At 39.7% G+C, this 14,576-nt stretch overlaps 1 protein-coding gene across 11 annotated transcripts in view; it reads left to right on the top strand.

Annotated features, from left to right (window-relative positions):
• The window catches only part of PPP1R12B (protein phosphatase 1 regulatory subunit 12B), a 218,258-nt gene that overhangs the window by 122,508 nt on the left and 81,174 nt on the right, over positions 1 to 14,576 (top strand). For all 11 annotated transcript variants that reach the window (XM_053909048.1, XM_053909047.1, XM_053909049.1 and 8 more), the window contains 5 exons: positions 111 to 201; positions 4,511 to 4,714; positions 6,564 to 6,753; positions 6,841 to 6,953; positions 8,952 to 8,993. In XM_053909048.1, the coding sequence (XP_053765023.1) occupies positions 111 to 201; positions 4,511 to 4,714; positions 6,564 to 6,753; positions 6,841 to 6,953; positions 8,952 to 8,993 (640 nt within the window). The remainder of the gene's footprint in view (positions 1 to 110; positions 202 to 4,510; positions 4,715 to 6,563; positions 6,754 to 6,840; positions 6,954 to 8,951; positions 8,994 to 14,576) is intronic.

Below are 14,576 nucleotides of genomic sequence, written 5' to 3'. Positions count from 1 at the left end.
AAATTCATTCCTAGAGTGTAGAAATCACTTCAGTATGTGGAAGTCCCTTGTCGTTCCTCAAGTACAGGTAGCAAAGATCTTACGTCTGATATTACTTTTTTTCTTTGCAGGTCATATCTGACTCCTGTACGGGATGAGGAAGCAGAATCTTTACGGAAAGCACGCTCCAGACAAGCTCGGCAGACTCGAAGGTCTACTCAAGTGAGTGTGACCTTCTTTTTTATGTCATTTTGTCTATCTTCCTTTCTGTTGGAGCTATGATGAAAAAACAGTAAGATGAGAGCCTTATTCCAGCCACTGTAGTAAAAGTTTTCACCTGTCTTCAATCTTCCACCACGTGGTATCAGATGAAGTTATAGCTACACCTACCCACTCTCACTTTTATATCTCCAGGTTCAGAGCAGGTTTATCTCCTTTCCTTCACAAGACTCATCATTCCATTTGTGCTTAAGGGGCCACCCACATCTTAAGATCCCTAAAGGAGAACAGTTTGGCACTTCCTCAAAATGTTATATATACAGATACCATACGATGTAGCAATTCTAGTCTTAGGTATCTACTCAAGGAAAATGAAAACATATGTCCACACAAAAACTTGTACATAGATGTTTATAACAGCATTATTCACAGTAGCCCAAATCCCAAATTTAGGGTCATCTCTGAACTCTGGGTAGAGTTAACTTGCTCCGCATACCAAACTCCATGTGTGGAGCTTGCAGGCTTGCTGTAGAGTTGAGTCCTGGGCTCCCAGCTGCAGCAAGGTTTAGCATTGTGTGGCTGGTTGTGCCTCAGCTCTCCTTAGCAGGCATAGTGGTAGTGGGCACAAGCTGAACCTTTGAGCAGACCAGATAAATTAAGCAGTTGACATAACTAGAGAAAAAAAGAATACAAATTTCCGTTAACAGAGAAACGGGTAAACGAAATGTTATATATTCATACAGTAGAATATTATTTGGCAATAGAAAGAAATGAAGTACTCATACATGTTAATGCTACAATGTGCGTGAACCTTAAGAAAACCTTATGTTAAGTGAAAGAAACCAGACATGATTCCATTTATATGAAAATACCCAGAATAGGCAAAGCCAGAGAAAGAGAAAATAGATTAGTGGTTGCCAGGGGTGGGAGAGACGGAGGGATGGGGAGGGGCTGCTGATGAACGTGGAGTTTCTTTCTGGGGTGGTAAAATGTTCTGAAATGAGATGGTGATGATGGTTGTACAAGTCTGTGAATATGCTAAAAATCACTGCCTTGTATGCAGGCAGACCTCATTTTATTGCACTTTGCAGGTACTGTCTTTATATATATGTATGTATATATATATATATATATATACATACATATATATATGTATGTGTGTGTATACATATATACATATATATACATATACACACACACACAAATTGAAAGTTCAGAGTTCAGTGGGATGCATAACTGCAGATGTGGAAATAGCAAGAGAACTAGAGTTAGCTGTGGAGCCTGAAGACAGGATGAACGGCTGTGATCTCATGATAAAACTTGAACAGATGAGGAGTTGCTTCTTATGGGTGAGCGAAAAAAGTTGTTTCTTGACATGGAATCTACTCCTGGTGAAGATGCCGTGAAGATTATTGAAATGACAACAAAGGATTTAGAATACTATCTAAGCTTAGTTGATAAAGCAGTGGCAGGGTTTGAGAGGATTGAGTCCAATTTTGAAAGCAGTTCTACTGTGAGTAAGATGCTATCAAACAGTATCGCATGCTACAGAAAAATTGTTCATGAAAGCAAGAGTCAACCCACGCAGCACATTTCCTTCATTGTTGTCGTATTGTAAGAAATTGCCACAGCCACCCTGATCCGTCAGCAGCCATTAACATAAAGGCATGACCCTCCACCAGCAAAAAGATTATGACTCACTGAAAAGCTCAGATGATTGTTAGCATTTTTTTTAGCAGTAAAGTATTTTTTAATTAAGGTATATCCATCGTTTTTTGAACATAATGCTGTTGCACAATTAATAGACCACAACGTAGTGTAAACATAACTTTTATATGCACCGAGAAACCAGAAAATTTGTTTGCCTGGCTGTATTGTGATACTTCCTTTATCACAGTGGTCTGGAATCAAACCCTCAATATCTCTGAGGTATGCCTGTACTTTTAAATGGTGGGTTTTATGATATGTGAGTTTGTTTCAATAAAGATGTTTTTAAAAGAAAAAAAATTCCTAAGGGAGCCATTGAAGTAGGGAAGAGTCCAATATAGTCTGTGTTATATTTTGTGGAAGTCCACCATGCAGAGAACTGATGGGAATGGTAGGCAAAAGTATGTTTGTGAAGCCAGGAAACTAGAAGACCGGTTAGGAAACTATTACAGTAGTCCAAGCTGGGAGTACCAAGACCTTGAACGCAGTATGCAATGGTGAGGAGAAGGGAGAGAAAGCTGTGAATTGGCATTAAGGAGGCAGAGGACGATGAGCTGATGAAGCACAATTAAAAGGAGCAGCCAGAGAGATGAAAGTAAACCAGGAAGTAGTAACGGTATAGAAGTAAATGAAAAGTCAGTTTCCAGGGGCCCCTGGGTGGCTCAGTCGGTTGAGCATCCGACTTCAGCTCAGGTCATCATCTTGCCATTGGTAGCTTTGAGCCCATGTCGGGCTGTGTGCTGACAGCGCGGAGCTTGTTTTGGATTCTTTGTCTCCCTTTCTCTCTGCCCGTCCCCTGCTAGCACTCTCTCAAAAAAAAAAAAAAAAAAGAGAGAAAGTCAGTTTCCAGGTAAAAGGTGAAGGTAACAGTTTTAAATACTACAGAGGTCAAGTAAGAAAGCTGAGGACTGAAAAGGGGACTTTATAAATAGCCACAAAGGTACCCTTGTCTTCCCTGACCTTCCCCAAATAGGCTAGGTATCCTTCCTTTATAGTAATTATGACAGCTGTTATTTTATTTTTGCTTGATTATTATTTCTCTGTCTTCCCCTTGGAATATAACCTCCATGAGGACCAAGACTGACTATAATTTTTTTGTTTCGGTTTAGTTTCTTGTGGTAAAATATACATAACATACAATTTACCACTTTAACCATTTTTTAAGTGTGTGGTTCAGTGGCATTAAGTAATTCACATTATTTTGCAACTGTTACCACCGTCTGTCTCCAGTACATTTCTTATCTTCCCAAACTGAAACTCCATACCCATTCAACAATAATTCCATCTCTCTCCCGCCAGCTTCTGGCAACCACCATTCTACTTCTTATGTCTATGAATTTACTAATCTAAGTACTTCATACAAGTGGCATCATCCAGTGTTTGTCCTTTGGTGGCTGGCTTATTTCACTTAGCATAATGTCTTCTAGGTTCATTCAAGTTGTGGCATATGTATCAGTATTTCATTCTTTTTTAAGGATGAATGATATTCCTCTGTATATACCATATTTTGTTTATTCACTCGTCTGCCGGTGGACACTTCAGTTGCTTCCACCGTTTGTATGTTGTGAATAATACCGCTATGAACGTGGGCAAACAAATGATCTCTCTGAGACCCTGCTTTCAGTTCTTTTGAGTAAATTCTCAAAAATGGAATTTGGTGGATCATATATTCTGTCTTAAACCTTACATTCCATTATACCCAACTGCTTTCTTATGTCTTTTCCACTAGATTAAAAGGTTCTTGAGTACAGGAACCATTTTGTCTTTGTAGTTCCAGTGCTTAAAGACACTTAGTAATTTATTAAGAGAGTGAGTGACTAAATTCATGATTAGTTTAAAAACAAACAAACAAGTTGTGGATATAGTACTTGCTCAACTACCTTCCAGCTTTAGAACTCCCATCTCCTGAGGACTTGAGCATATAACTGCTTGAGTTAGAATCCGTTCACTCTGGTCCTTACTCTCTTTCTCCCTTTTTCTACAGATGCCTCCTAATTGCTTTTCTTCCGTATGGCTGCTCCTGAGAGCCTGAGGGAAATATCAATTATTGGAAAGTTTCTGCGTGACGTTCCTAGAGTTACTTAGAAAATCATCTTAGAGGAAAGCTAGTTTAGGTGGTGTCATGTTTTTGGTTGGCTGGTTTTTGTTGTTGTTCTAGCCTGCCTCTGAACTTTCACCTTTTTGGAGCTGGTTTTTCTTCCCATAAGTAAAATTAAGTTTTTCTAGTATCTGCTCTTCAGAGAATCTCTCTTGATAACTGTTTTCTCTTGGGAGGGTATGGAGCTTTCAAACAAAGATGTTGCAAACTAGGGGTATGAGAGAAGTACATCTACAACAGATGGGCATCAATGTTGCCCTGTTTCCTGGAACTCAAAGTGGAAAGCTAAGTATTGCATTTGAAAGGTACCTAGACTCAGGCTGGGCTCTTTGCACACTGAGGTGTTCATTTTTAAGCATATCTTGCTTGAAATGGCCTCATGCGTTTGGGGAGCTTTGATACTGGACTTTGGTACTACCAGATCTTTAAGGCGGTTTCCCTGCTCATTTATTAAGAGTTATTCCTTGGTTAGAGTGAAACTTCCCTGACCTTGTGCCGTTTTCCCAGGGCGTGACACTAACGGACCTTCAAGAAGCAGAAAGGACGTTCAGCCGGTCGAGGGCAGAACGGCAAGCTCAGGAGCAGCCTAGCCAGAAGCCTGCGGGCACTGAAGGGCTTGAGGGAAGCACAGAGAAGCATGAGCCCTCAGCAGTCCCGGCAAAGGAAGCTGGCGAGAGCCGTCAACCCTGGGGCGGGAGTCTGGATGAGGAGGTAAGTCACTTTTGCGGGCATGTACTGTGCTAAAAGCAGGGACATTAACGTGGGGAATCCCTTCCTCACTGATCAGTCAGGCGCTGTGCTGCTTTATCGTGAACAACTCCTAGAAAACACTGATAATGTCTCCCTCTAGTTGGCAAACCCGTGTGACTGAAAGAACTCAAGCTATCAGTCCTTAAGTGATCACTTGTTTCCTCTTGGAGTTAACTAATGCTTATTTTTTATCCGGTTTCATTGAAATGCTGACACAAAACATTTTATTAATTTTAGATGTACAACATGATGGTTTGATATTTATAGTGAAATGATTGCCTCAGTAAGTTTAGCTAATTCTTAAACTAATGATGTCTTTCTATCCTAAAAAGAGAGGTTACAGTATAATAAAAATACAAATAGAAATGTGAGGATTTATTGAGTGTTTACTGTATCCTGGGCATTATTTCAGCTCCTTCATATGTATTAATTCATCTAATCCTCAAACAGCCCTCTGAGCCCTCACTTTAAATATGAGGAAATTGAGTCACAAAGAGGTTAACTAACTTGCCCAGTGTTTCACACAGATGAGAAGCGGTTAAACAAGAACTTGAACGTAGCCAGTCAGGCTCCAGAGTGCTCTCTCAGCCGTGATTATATTGTTCTCTAGACTCCTACAAACCTGATTTTACAAAGCACCACTCAGTCCCATGCCACAAGATGTCACTATTGAGGTAGACATGTTAACTTCTGTTCCCTTTCTCAAATAGGGTTATGTTTAGGGTGAACGTAACTCCTCCCAGTTTACCTCGGATGGTTCATAGTACACCTGTTATCTCTGTAATTAGCGATACCATTCATCTTCACTCTGAGAAGTGTCTCAATTGGGATGTTAAATTTTACCATTACCATAGTTAGAGGAGAAAGGAATCCCCTTGGTCCATTGCTGAATGGCTAAGCTATATCAACTAACTAAGGTTATTTTGGTTTTTTTCTGTTTTTTTTATCTGCTACTGTTTATTTGTTTATTGAGTACTTATTACTAGCTACTGTTGTAAGCACCTAACGTACATGATCTCATATAATCCTCACAGCCCTCTCTAAGGAAGATATTATCCCTCTTTTACATATGAGGAACCTGAGGCTCAGAGAAGTTAAGTAACTTATTCAAGGCCACACAGCTAGTAAGTGCTGAAGCTAGAATTTGAACCAAGTTTTGTCGGATTCCAAAGCTTACTATATTTTATTGCTTCTGTCTTTATAAACAAAAAAGTATACAATCTCTACATGTAGCAATAATTATCTGTGCATCAAGTTAAGACTTATTATCAGACTCTGTCTTTTTCGTTGGGAAAAAAAAGTTCAAAGGGGAAAATGGGAATTTTTTTAAGTTTCAGTAAGCCTGTTATGGCAGTTTGATAGAATATTCAAAAATTTGTAGAATGCTTAGATTTGGTCTCTGTTCTCAGGTAACTGTATTGTATCTTCATATTCCTGAACTTCTAATTTTTCTACTAAAACCTTGCCTTTCAGTGCTCCATCTTGAAGAGGCCACCATTCTTCTTATTTTCATTCCAAAATCAAGGAATTTTTATTAACAAGATTAGTGTTACCTCGTGCCCTTTGGTCGATTTAGGAAAAATTTTCCTGGCTGGGCTGCTGTCAACATGATGGTATTATCAGAATAGGAATCCAGAAGCTGTTTCCTTTCTGGCTAACTGACTGTAGTTCAGCTCAGTGGCTATTTATTGAGCATCTACTATTAGTAAGCCTCTTGGTATAGAAAAAAAGCCCTTCTTTAAGAAGCCTGCTCTCCTTATCATTTGGTTGGACTTGACCTCTAACATCTCACCCTGTGGATTATTTCCAGCCTGTCTATCGTCGCCTGAGGTATTCAGCTCAACCAGACAAACCCACAACACCAGTGTCTCCTTCTGCATCAAGACCCACTCTCTACACCAGTTCCCATCTGCTACGGACAAGCAGATCTTCAGTCCCTGACTCTGAGAGTTCAGAGACCACCACAAACACTGCAGTTGCAAAAGAAATGGACAAAAATGGTATGTGGAGCTTCAGAATATGCAGGCTCCTTGCTAGTGTGCCTGCCCCAGATTCCTAAGATCACACTTTGTTTTATCTCTGGCCAGAGAGTGAAGATGCAGATGTGGATGATCAGTCCTCTAATAGACTGTCCATCCGTGAGAGGAGGAGGCCCAAGGAACGACGAAGAGGCACAGGCATCAATTTCTGGACAATGGATGTGAGTGGATTGGTCCATGCTGGGACATATCACGTCACCCGTGGCCGTTGTCCTTTATGTTGACTTTAAAAAAGAGAGAACCGCATGTGGTCCCATAAATCTTGCAGATTATCAAGACACATTACTGAGGAAAGAGAAGACTCACCTAGTGTGGGACTCGTTTGGTGTATTCTTGGCTGCATGCCCACTGCCTAGAACAGTAGTACCAGGCACATAGTAGGCACTCAGTAAATAATTGGTGAAGAATGAAAAAAACTGAAAATCAACAACAACCATGTAAGCAAATATAACAAGGGAATAAGCTTGTCAAATATCAGCCGTTCTCCCTAATATTGCCCAAAAGTCATGCAGGTAGACAACAATATCTTAATATCACATATGAGCAGAGACTCTAACAAAATACTTTAGGAGCATTACAAGAATTTCAGGGAGCTTAAAATCTGTTTGTAACACAAGTTCATCTGACTCAATTTTACTCTTTTGAGTAAAAGAAACAATATGAAAAAAGAAACAATATGAACTAGATTAACTTTGGCTTTAAAATAAAGACAAATGTACCAGTGCTTACTAACTGCAAACACACATTCAGTACTTTAATTTGCCCTCTTGTTCTATACCCTTCTCTCTTTTTTTTAAGTTTATTTATTTAAGAGAAGTTATTAAAAAAAATTTTTTTTAATTAATTTTGAGGAGCACCTGGGTGGCTCAGACAGTTAAGCATCTGACTCTTGCTGTCGGCTCAGGTCATGATCTCATGGTTCATGAGCTTGAGTCCCATGTTGGGCTCTGTGCTGACAGTGTGGAGCCTGCTTGGGATGCTCTCTCTCCCTCTCTCTCTGCCCCTCTCCTGCTTGCTCTCTGTCTCTCAAAGTAAATAAATAAACAAAATTTATTTTGAGAGCGAGAGAGAGAGAGAGTGAACGAGGGGGGACAGAGAGAGAGAGGGAGAAAGAATCCCAAGCAGGCCTCATGCTGTCAACATGGAGCCTGAGGTGGGGCTCGAACCCAGGAACCGTGACATATGACCTGAGCCGAAACCAAGAGTTGAATGTTTAACCAGCTGAGCCACCCAGGAGCCCCTCTTCTATACCCTTCTCACTCAGCTTTGTTATTGGCATTTTGAAAAATGTTTGTTTATTTGTTTTGGGAGAGAGAGAGAGAGAGATCACGCATGTGCAAGCAGGGTGGTAGTGGGGAGGGCAGAAAGAGAGAGAGAGAATTCCAAGCAGGCTCCATGCTGTCAGTGCAGAGCCTGTCTCAAGGCTCAATCTAATGAAGTGTGAGATCATGACCTGAGCGCAAATCAACCAGTTGAGCCACCCAGGCACCCCTGTTATTGGCATTTTAAAAATGCAAGTGACCAATAATCAGGAGGTCCCTGAATACCAATGATCATTTGAAAGTTAGATGAACCATTCAGTGAGACAAGAAATGAGACCGTATATAACTGACTAACAGTCATCTGTTAGAAACTATTTTTAGGTAAAAGTATCTCTTTTTTTAAAAAAAAAAAAGCTTTTTAAATTTATTTTTTATTTATTTTGAGAGAGAGAAGGAGAAAGAGAATCAAACAGGCTGTGTGCTGTCAGCGCAGAGCCCGACACAAGGCTCGATCTCATGACCACGAGATCAAGACCTGAGCTGAAATCAAGAGTCGCACGCTTAACCAACTGAGCCACTGAGGCACCCCGAAAAGTATCTCATTTTTATAGGACCAAACAGATAACTATTGACAGAGATGAAATAAAGTCTGTCTTTCTTAATGACCCCCCTTTTCCAGCTATGGCTTATTTGACGTTTTTAATGACAGGCAATGTTCCTAAGCTGTCTGCCTTTGGCGGCTGTTAAAAGCAGCAGTAACAGAGCGTCACTTGGCAGTCAGTTCTCATTGCCTATGTTTGAAATGCCAAGATGCATAATTGATGGGAGCTGACCTTGTTGCTTTCAAGGATGTCTGTGACCATGGTCCTCTTGTTTTTCTCCCTCCTTCCTTTTTAGGAAGATGAAACTGACGTCTCTGAAGAGGTAAAAGCAGCACTGGTAAGTGGCAAGTCAGTGAGGCCTGTCCCTTTTGGTTCAGCCTTTCTCATGTGCATACACTTTTAATAGAAAAGAGCAGGCCCAATGCAGATTTGCATTGAGGGAGAGTTTGGAGGTAGACATCGCTCTGAGAGATGTGGCCGGGTGTTGGTTGGTGGTATTGTCTCAGTTGCTGTAACAATGCCCATGCTCTTGAGCAATTTTCCTGCGTTTCTCTATGCCTTCTGCTGATATCTCACACAGTTGTAGGATCTGTCTGTTTTTTCTCTCCTGTGAATATGTTATTGGATTATAGAAAGTACTTGGAAATCTTTGGAAGAAAATTGAAGAGTGATACTATTTCTCTTATGGATCTACACTTATATATAGAAAGGAACATAAATGTGAAGAATGCAAACATTACACAATCCAAAAGCTACTTATATTTGACTTTGAAATAAGATTAAACCCTTGACTCTTATACAACTCCAGCCTAGCATCCAACCTTTCTCTGTGGTGCGTAGCCCGGGCCCAGCTTTCTTGAAACTCCAGGTTCCTGAAAGCCACTCAAACATGACAGAAAGTTAGTGGTTCCCTTATTAGTACTGTTGTTCAGGAAGGAATGTGGTTTTGACTAAATGAATTGAGACTATATGTACATTTTTATTGGAAATTATGTAAAAAGATGGCCTTCTTGTACCCTACAGTTAGTTGAAAGTATGTTCTCAGAATATATTTGATAACCCATCCTGAAAATTGACAACTAACTCATTCTTAGCAGAAGAGATAAAAATACTATATTATGCCATTGACCTGCCTATATTTTAGTCAAGATCCAAAACAGTCAGTAGTGGCCTTCCAAAAAGCAATGCCCAGGTGACTAATGGTGACACAGGTGGGAATTGCCTACTCTTGGTTGAAGCTAGGTGACTTCACAAAGATGAGCTGTGTCAGGTGGAAATAGCACAAAAGAGGTTCTGTTGGAGCAGGATGTGTGAGTGTGTGTGTGTGTGTGTATTCGTGTGTGTGTTATTTGCATGCACAAATAACAGTAATTCTTCAGTTCTTCAAGGGGGGCTGGGAAAGGCTTTTGGAGACACAGAGTGGATGTAGGAAAGTTGCTGTGGGGAATTATAAGATACCTAAAGAGAGGATCTGCATAATAGATTATAGAGCACTGCAATGGACTGTAATCCCTTGAGGGTTACAGAGGCCATTTAAATCCATAAAGGGAATACCAACAAGGACGGCTTTTGTTGTGACACAATGTCTTTTGTCAGTGAAAATCTGTGTCTCCACCTTTCCAAAGCACTTGGCATGGGAAAATCCTAACATAGGGCACCAGGTAAGGAAAGCTAAGATGTTCTTGATGCAGTGCTTCCCAGAGAATTTCATTTTAGGACAGTTGACTGAAAATTCTAGAAAGGATTTTCTGATTGGTGAGGAATCGCAGAGACTACTGAAGTTTGACGTGAAAGTCATTTGTCGGACTGAGAAACATTTCACTCATCCAGTTGCTTGAGGCATCTACTAGTGTCTATCATGTGTCAAGCCGACTCCAATGTGAATCCTTAGAGAAGAATCAATAGTCTGTTATCTCTAGAACGGTCACTTTGAATGTATGCCGGCAAGCCAGAGTTGGTACAGGCCCATCTGCATCCCCACCAGCCACGTAGAAGGAAAGACTGGTGACAAGTCAGCGCAGGGTGAGGAATCCTTTAAAAGGCATACATTTGCTTGATTGATGACTCAAGTTTATTTCAATGACACACCCATCTGGGCTCCACCATCTCCTCGGGCTGCAGACTGTGTGAGGGGAGGTAGGCCAGCCCAGGTGAGCACAACCAGCCCAGCCCTAGTCTTGTCTGGCTTCTGTTAGATTGGGTTACAACTTTAACATTATTTAACTGAAGAAGAAAAAAGAAAAAAAAAAAAAACACACACACACTTAACCGTTTTTCTCCCAAGTACTCTCTTCTAACACTAGCAGGCATGATGCCATTATCATCATATGGATCCACAGAGCAATAGGCCTGGCCGTGGCCCAGTGTAAATTGCTGCAATTCTACTTCAAGGCGATCAGTAATATCTTAGGACCATTCTTTCTCCCCAGCTTCCGTGTCTTTCCATCAGGCAGTGGAATTGAGCCAGCCAAAGGAGGGGGCGTTCTGTTGAAATGGCACTGTTAGCTAATCAGCATGGATACTGCTGAGAAGGCAGGGCGGTTTCTTCTTTTCTTGGTTTCTGGTTCAGTGAAACTATATATGCTACTGAGGTCATGACAGCACCCTTCTCTTTCTTAGCCTATTCCTGAAGTGTGGCAGAATCTATTATTTTTAAAGGTTTTTCTTTAAAGGTAATTCTTCCCAAGACTATGGCATATATATATATGTATTATATATATATTATATACATATATTATATATTAAATTAATTAAAATTAATAATATTAAATTAATATAAATATTATAAAATATTATAAAATATTGTTAATTATAAATTAATTGTAAATTAATTAAAATTAATATTAATTCTTCCCAAGACTATGGCATATATATATTATATATATTATATACATATATTATATATATTATATATTACATATTATATATTATATATTAAATCAGCTAAAATTAATAATATTAAATTAATATAAATATTATAAAATACTGTTAATTATAAATTAATTGTAAATTAATTAAAATTAATATTAATTCTTCCCAAGACTGGCATATATATAATATATATCTTGAATATATATATATTTGAGATATAATTCACAATCAATAAACTGCACAGAACTTAAGTGTACTATTTGATGAGTTTTGACAGTTGTATACACCAATGTAAAGACCACTCAAATTAAGATATAGAACTTTTCCATCACCCTGAAAAGTTCCCTCATGCTCCCTTCCCTGTCCCAAGAGGCAACCACTCTTCTGATTTCTATCACCGTGGATTAGTATTGCCTGTCCTTGCATTTCATATATATGAAACATACAGTCATATTTCATTTTAGGAGTAGAAAGGAAACTTTACTAGTTATTATCCCTATCTTGTGTTCCAGTCAGGGTTAGAATTAAGTACAGATTTTGTTTCCTCCTTTTAAAGATTTCAGAAGAAGATTCTTTGACCTCTCACCCATGTATCAGTAACAACAGCATGGTTAAGAAGACCTTTCTATTGTTTAACCTAAATCCCAGTTGGTATTGTTGAAATCCATTTCTTCTTTTTGTGTACCCATGCTAGAAAAATGTAACCAGCACTTATACACAGGTAAGATTTATTGCCAGGAAGGGCCCTGATATTTGTTATCAATTACGTGTTAAGAGAAAGACCAGTCGTGCATTTTTATGGTGGGGACACCAAGGAATGATACTTAGAAGGCTGGGGATTTTGCTTAAGCCCGGCATACTACATAGTTTTAGTCAGAACCCATTTCCATTGGAAAATCCATGGACAGGTGAGACTGGCAATGGATATATAATGTCTTAGCACCTCCTTGACAGGTGTGTTTAGAGCACATCTGTTAATTATTCACATAGGTATGTAGTAGATATTTCCCAGAAGTCTTAATATATCCATTATCTCGCTAAGTGAAAAAAGAAACTGTATCTAGATCTTAATGTGAGGAAGAAGGGTATTCCAGTGATACGTGAAAAAAATTACATATTCAGGACTGTGTTTGTATTCTTTACTAGAGGTAATTGCACTGAATGTTTGCTCTGGAAGGCACAGTCATTGGCACACTGCAGAACGTGATGGCCATTTGGCATCTTTCCATCTTTTTTTACCTACCTCTTTGGCCTGCCTTTCTTTTGCTTAACACTGAGTTTATCTACTGCATTCTTGCTGTTTTCCCCCATTTACTCCTCTGGAGCAGACTGTTTGCCAAGCCAATTCTGTTGTATAATTAAGTTTATCACTAGAGGGCACAAGTGGTCAACAGAAAAGATGCTGATGAACAGAATGGTGCCCTAAAGAAGCTGAACAGTAGACAGCTTCTTTTGTTTTAAAGGGATTTTGAAAGAACACTGCTTGTGTAGTAAAGTTACTTGCCTCCCAGCTTTTGGGAATTTTGAGATAACTTGAGTTAGGGACCTCATGTTATAGTTAAGAACACTGAGACCCAAAGAAGTTAAGAAGTATTCAGGGACATGAAGACTCTGTTGGTTGAACACCCTGTACCCCTGCATCAGGGAACCTTTTTATTTGACTTTAGTGAAACAGACTTGAAATTGGGGCTTACATCCTTCTGCATTCCCTATTTATCCATTTGGTTTTTTTACTCAAGAGATTATATGTTCCAAATGACTTGCTGGGAGTATCTCACTTCCTTAAGTGAAGGAATTTCTCCTTGAAGGATGACTAAAAAGCCTACTCTGAGTATCAAGATTCAGTCAGTGGGTAGAATATCAGCGTTCCTCTGTTGTCCTTGACATAGATAGGTACTTATATCTTTCATGAAGTAAGAATTTCCATACAAGATGCCTCCCTCAGCATCCCTACGTTCCAGCCCTGTTGCTTTTAGGCAAGTCAGTCTGAACAGAATCACTGAAACCTCACCCTCAAAACTAGCAATGTAGTTTTCCCAGTCCAGGGTGGAATAGTAGATCTGGATTGCTCATCACCCCTCAAAATGCATTGGGTAAAGGAGATATTGTTAAGGAATTACTAATTCATGGATATTAAGGTATGTGCCTTGGAAGGCTGTGGCATGCTAGTGGAGAGATGTGTTGATAAAGTGTACCAAAGGAAGTAGGCCATTAGATGTAAGATTTCCAAATTAAATAAAAGCTAGAAGCGTATAGAAATTTGCTGCCAAAACTTGGTTTTGAACTAAGCTTTAATAGAAAATAAAACTTGCCTTTGGAGCCACTTGGCGCCAGAAATGTCTCTACTACCAAAAGTGACTAAATGCATTTCCCATTCTGTCCTGCCTTCTCCTCTATAACCTTCCTCTCATTTACTTGCTGAACAAGTACATTAAGGTACCTATTATAGTCAGGCAATTTTCCAGATACTGGAGATGCAACAATGAACAAAAAGCCCTGCTCTTAAGGAGTTTACATTCTAGTGGAGGAGATGGACAATAAATAAAATAAGTAAGTGTGTGAAGTAAATAGTGTGTGAAAAGGTGATGAGTGTTTTTGGAAAACCCATGTAGAGTAGGATAGGAAGGAATCAGAAGTGCCTGAGTGGGATAGGAAGTTGACATTATAAGTAGGGTGGTCAGGATAGACCTTGCTGAGAAAGCATCATCTGAGCCTAGAATGAAAGGAAGTAAGATGGGGTGCCATGTGGACATATGGGAATAGAGAGTTTAGACAGGGGCAATAGCACTTGCAAAGATTCTGAGTCAGAAGCACAGCTGACGTGCTTGAGGACAGGTGAAAAGACCGGTGTGGTAGAGCAGAATGAGCAGAAGGGCCCAAAGGCAGAGACTGATAAGTCATTGGAAAGGCTCTGGCTTTTGATCAGAATGAGTGGGTAGCCCCTGTAGAGTCTTGAGCAGAAGAGTGACATGATTATACTTAATATTTGAAGGAGTTCCTCTGCCTACTATTTGGAGGATATACTCTAAAGGGATCCGGGTGGAAGCAG

The sequence above is a fragment of the Panthera pardus genome, unplaced genomic scaffold (assembly GCF_024362965.1).
Source record: "Panthera pardus isolate Hobbes unplaced genomic scaffold, ASM2436296v1 HiC_scaffold_21, whole genome shotgun sequence".
In the NCBI taxonomy this organism is placed as follows: domain Eukaryota; kingdom Metazoa; phylum Chordata; class Mammalia; order Carnivora; family Felidae; genus Panthera; species Panthera pardus.
Note: the sequence above shows the minus strand (reverse complement) of the source record. Positions and strands in the feature narration are given on the sequence as shown.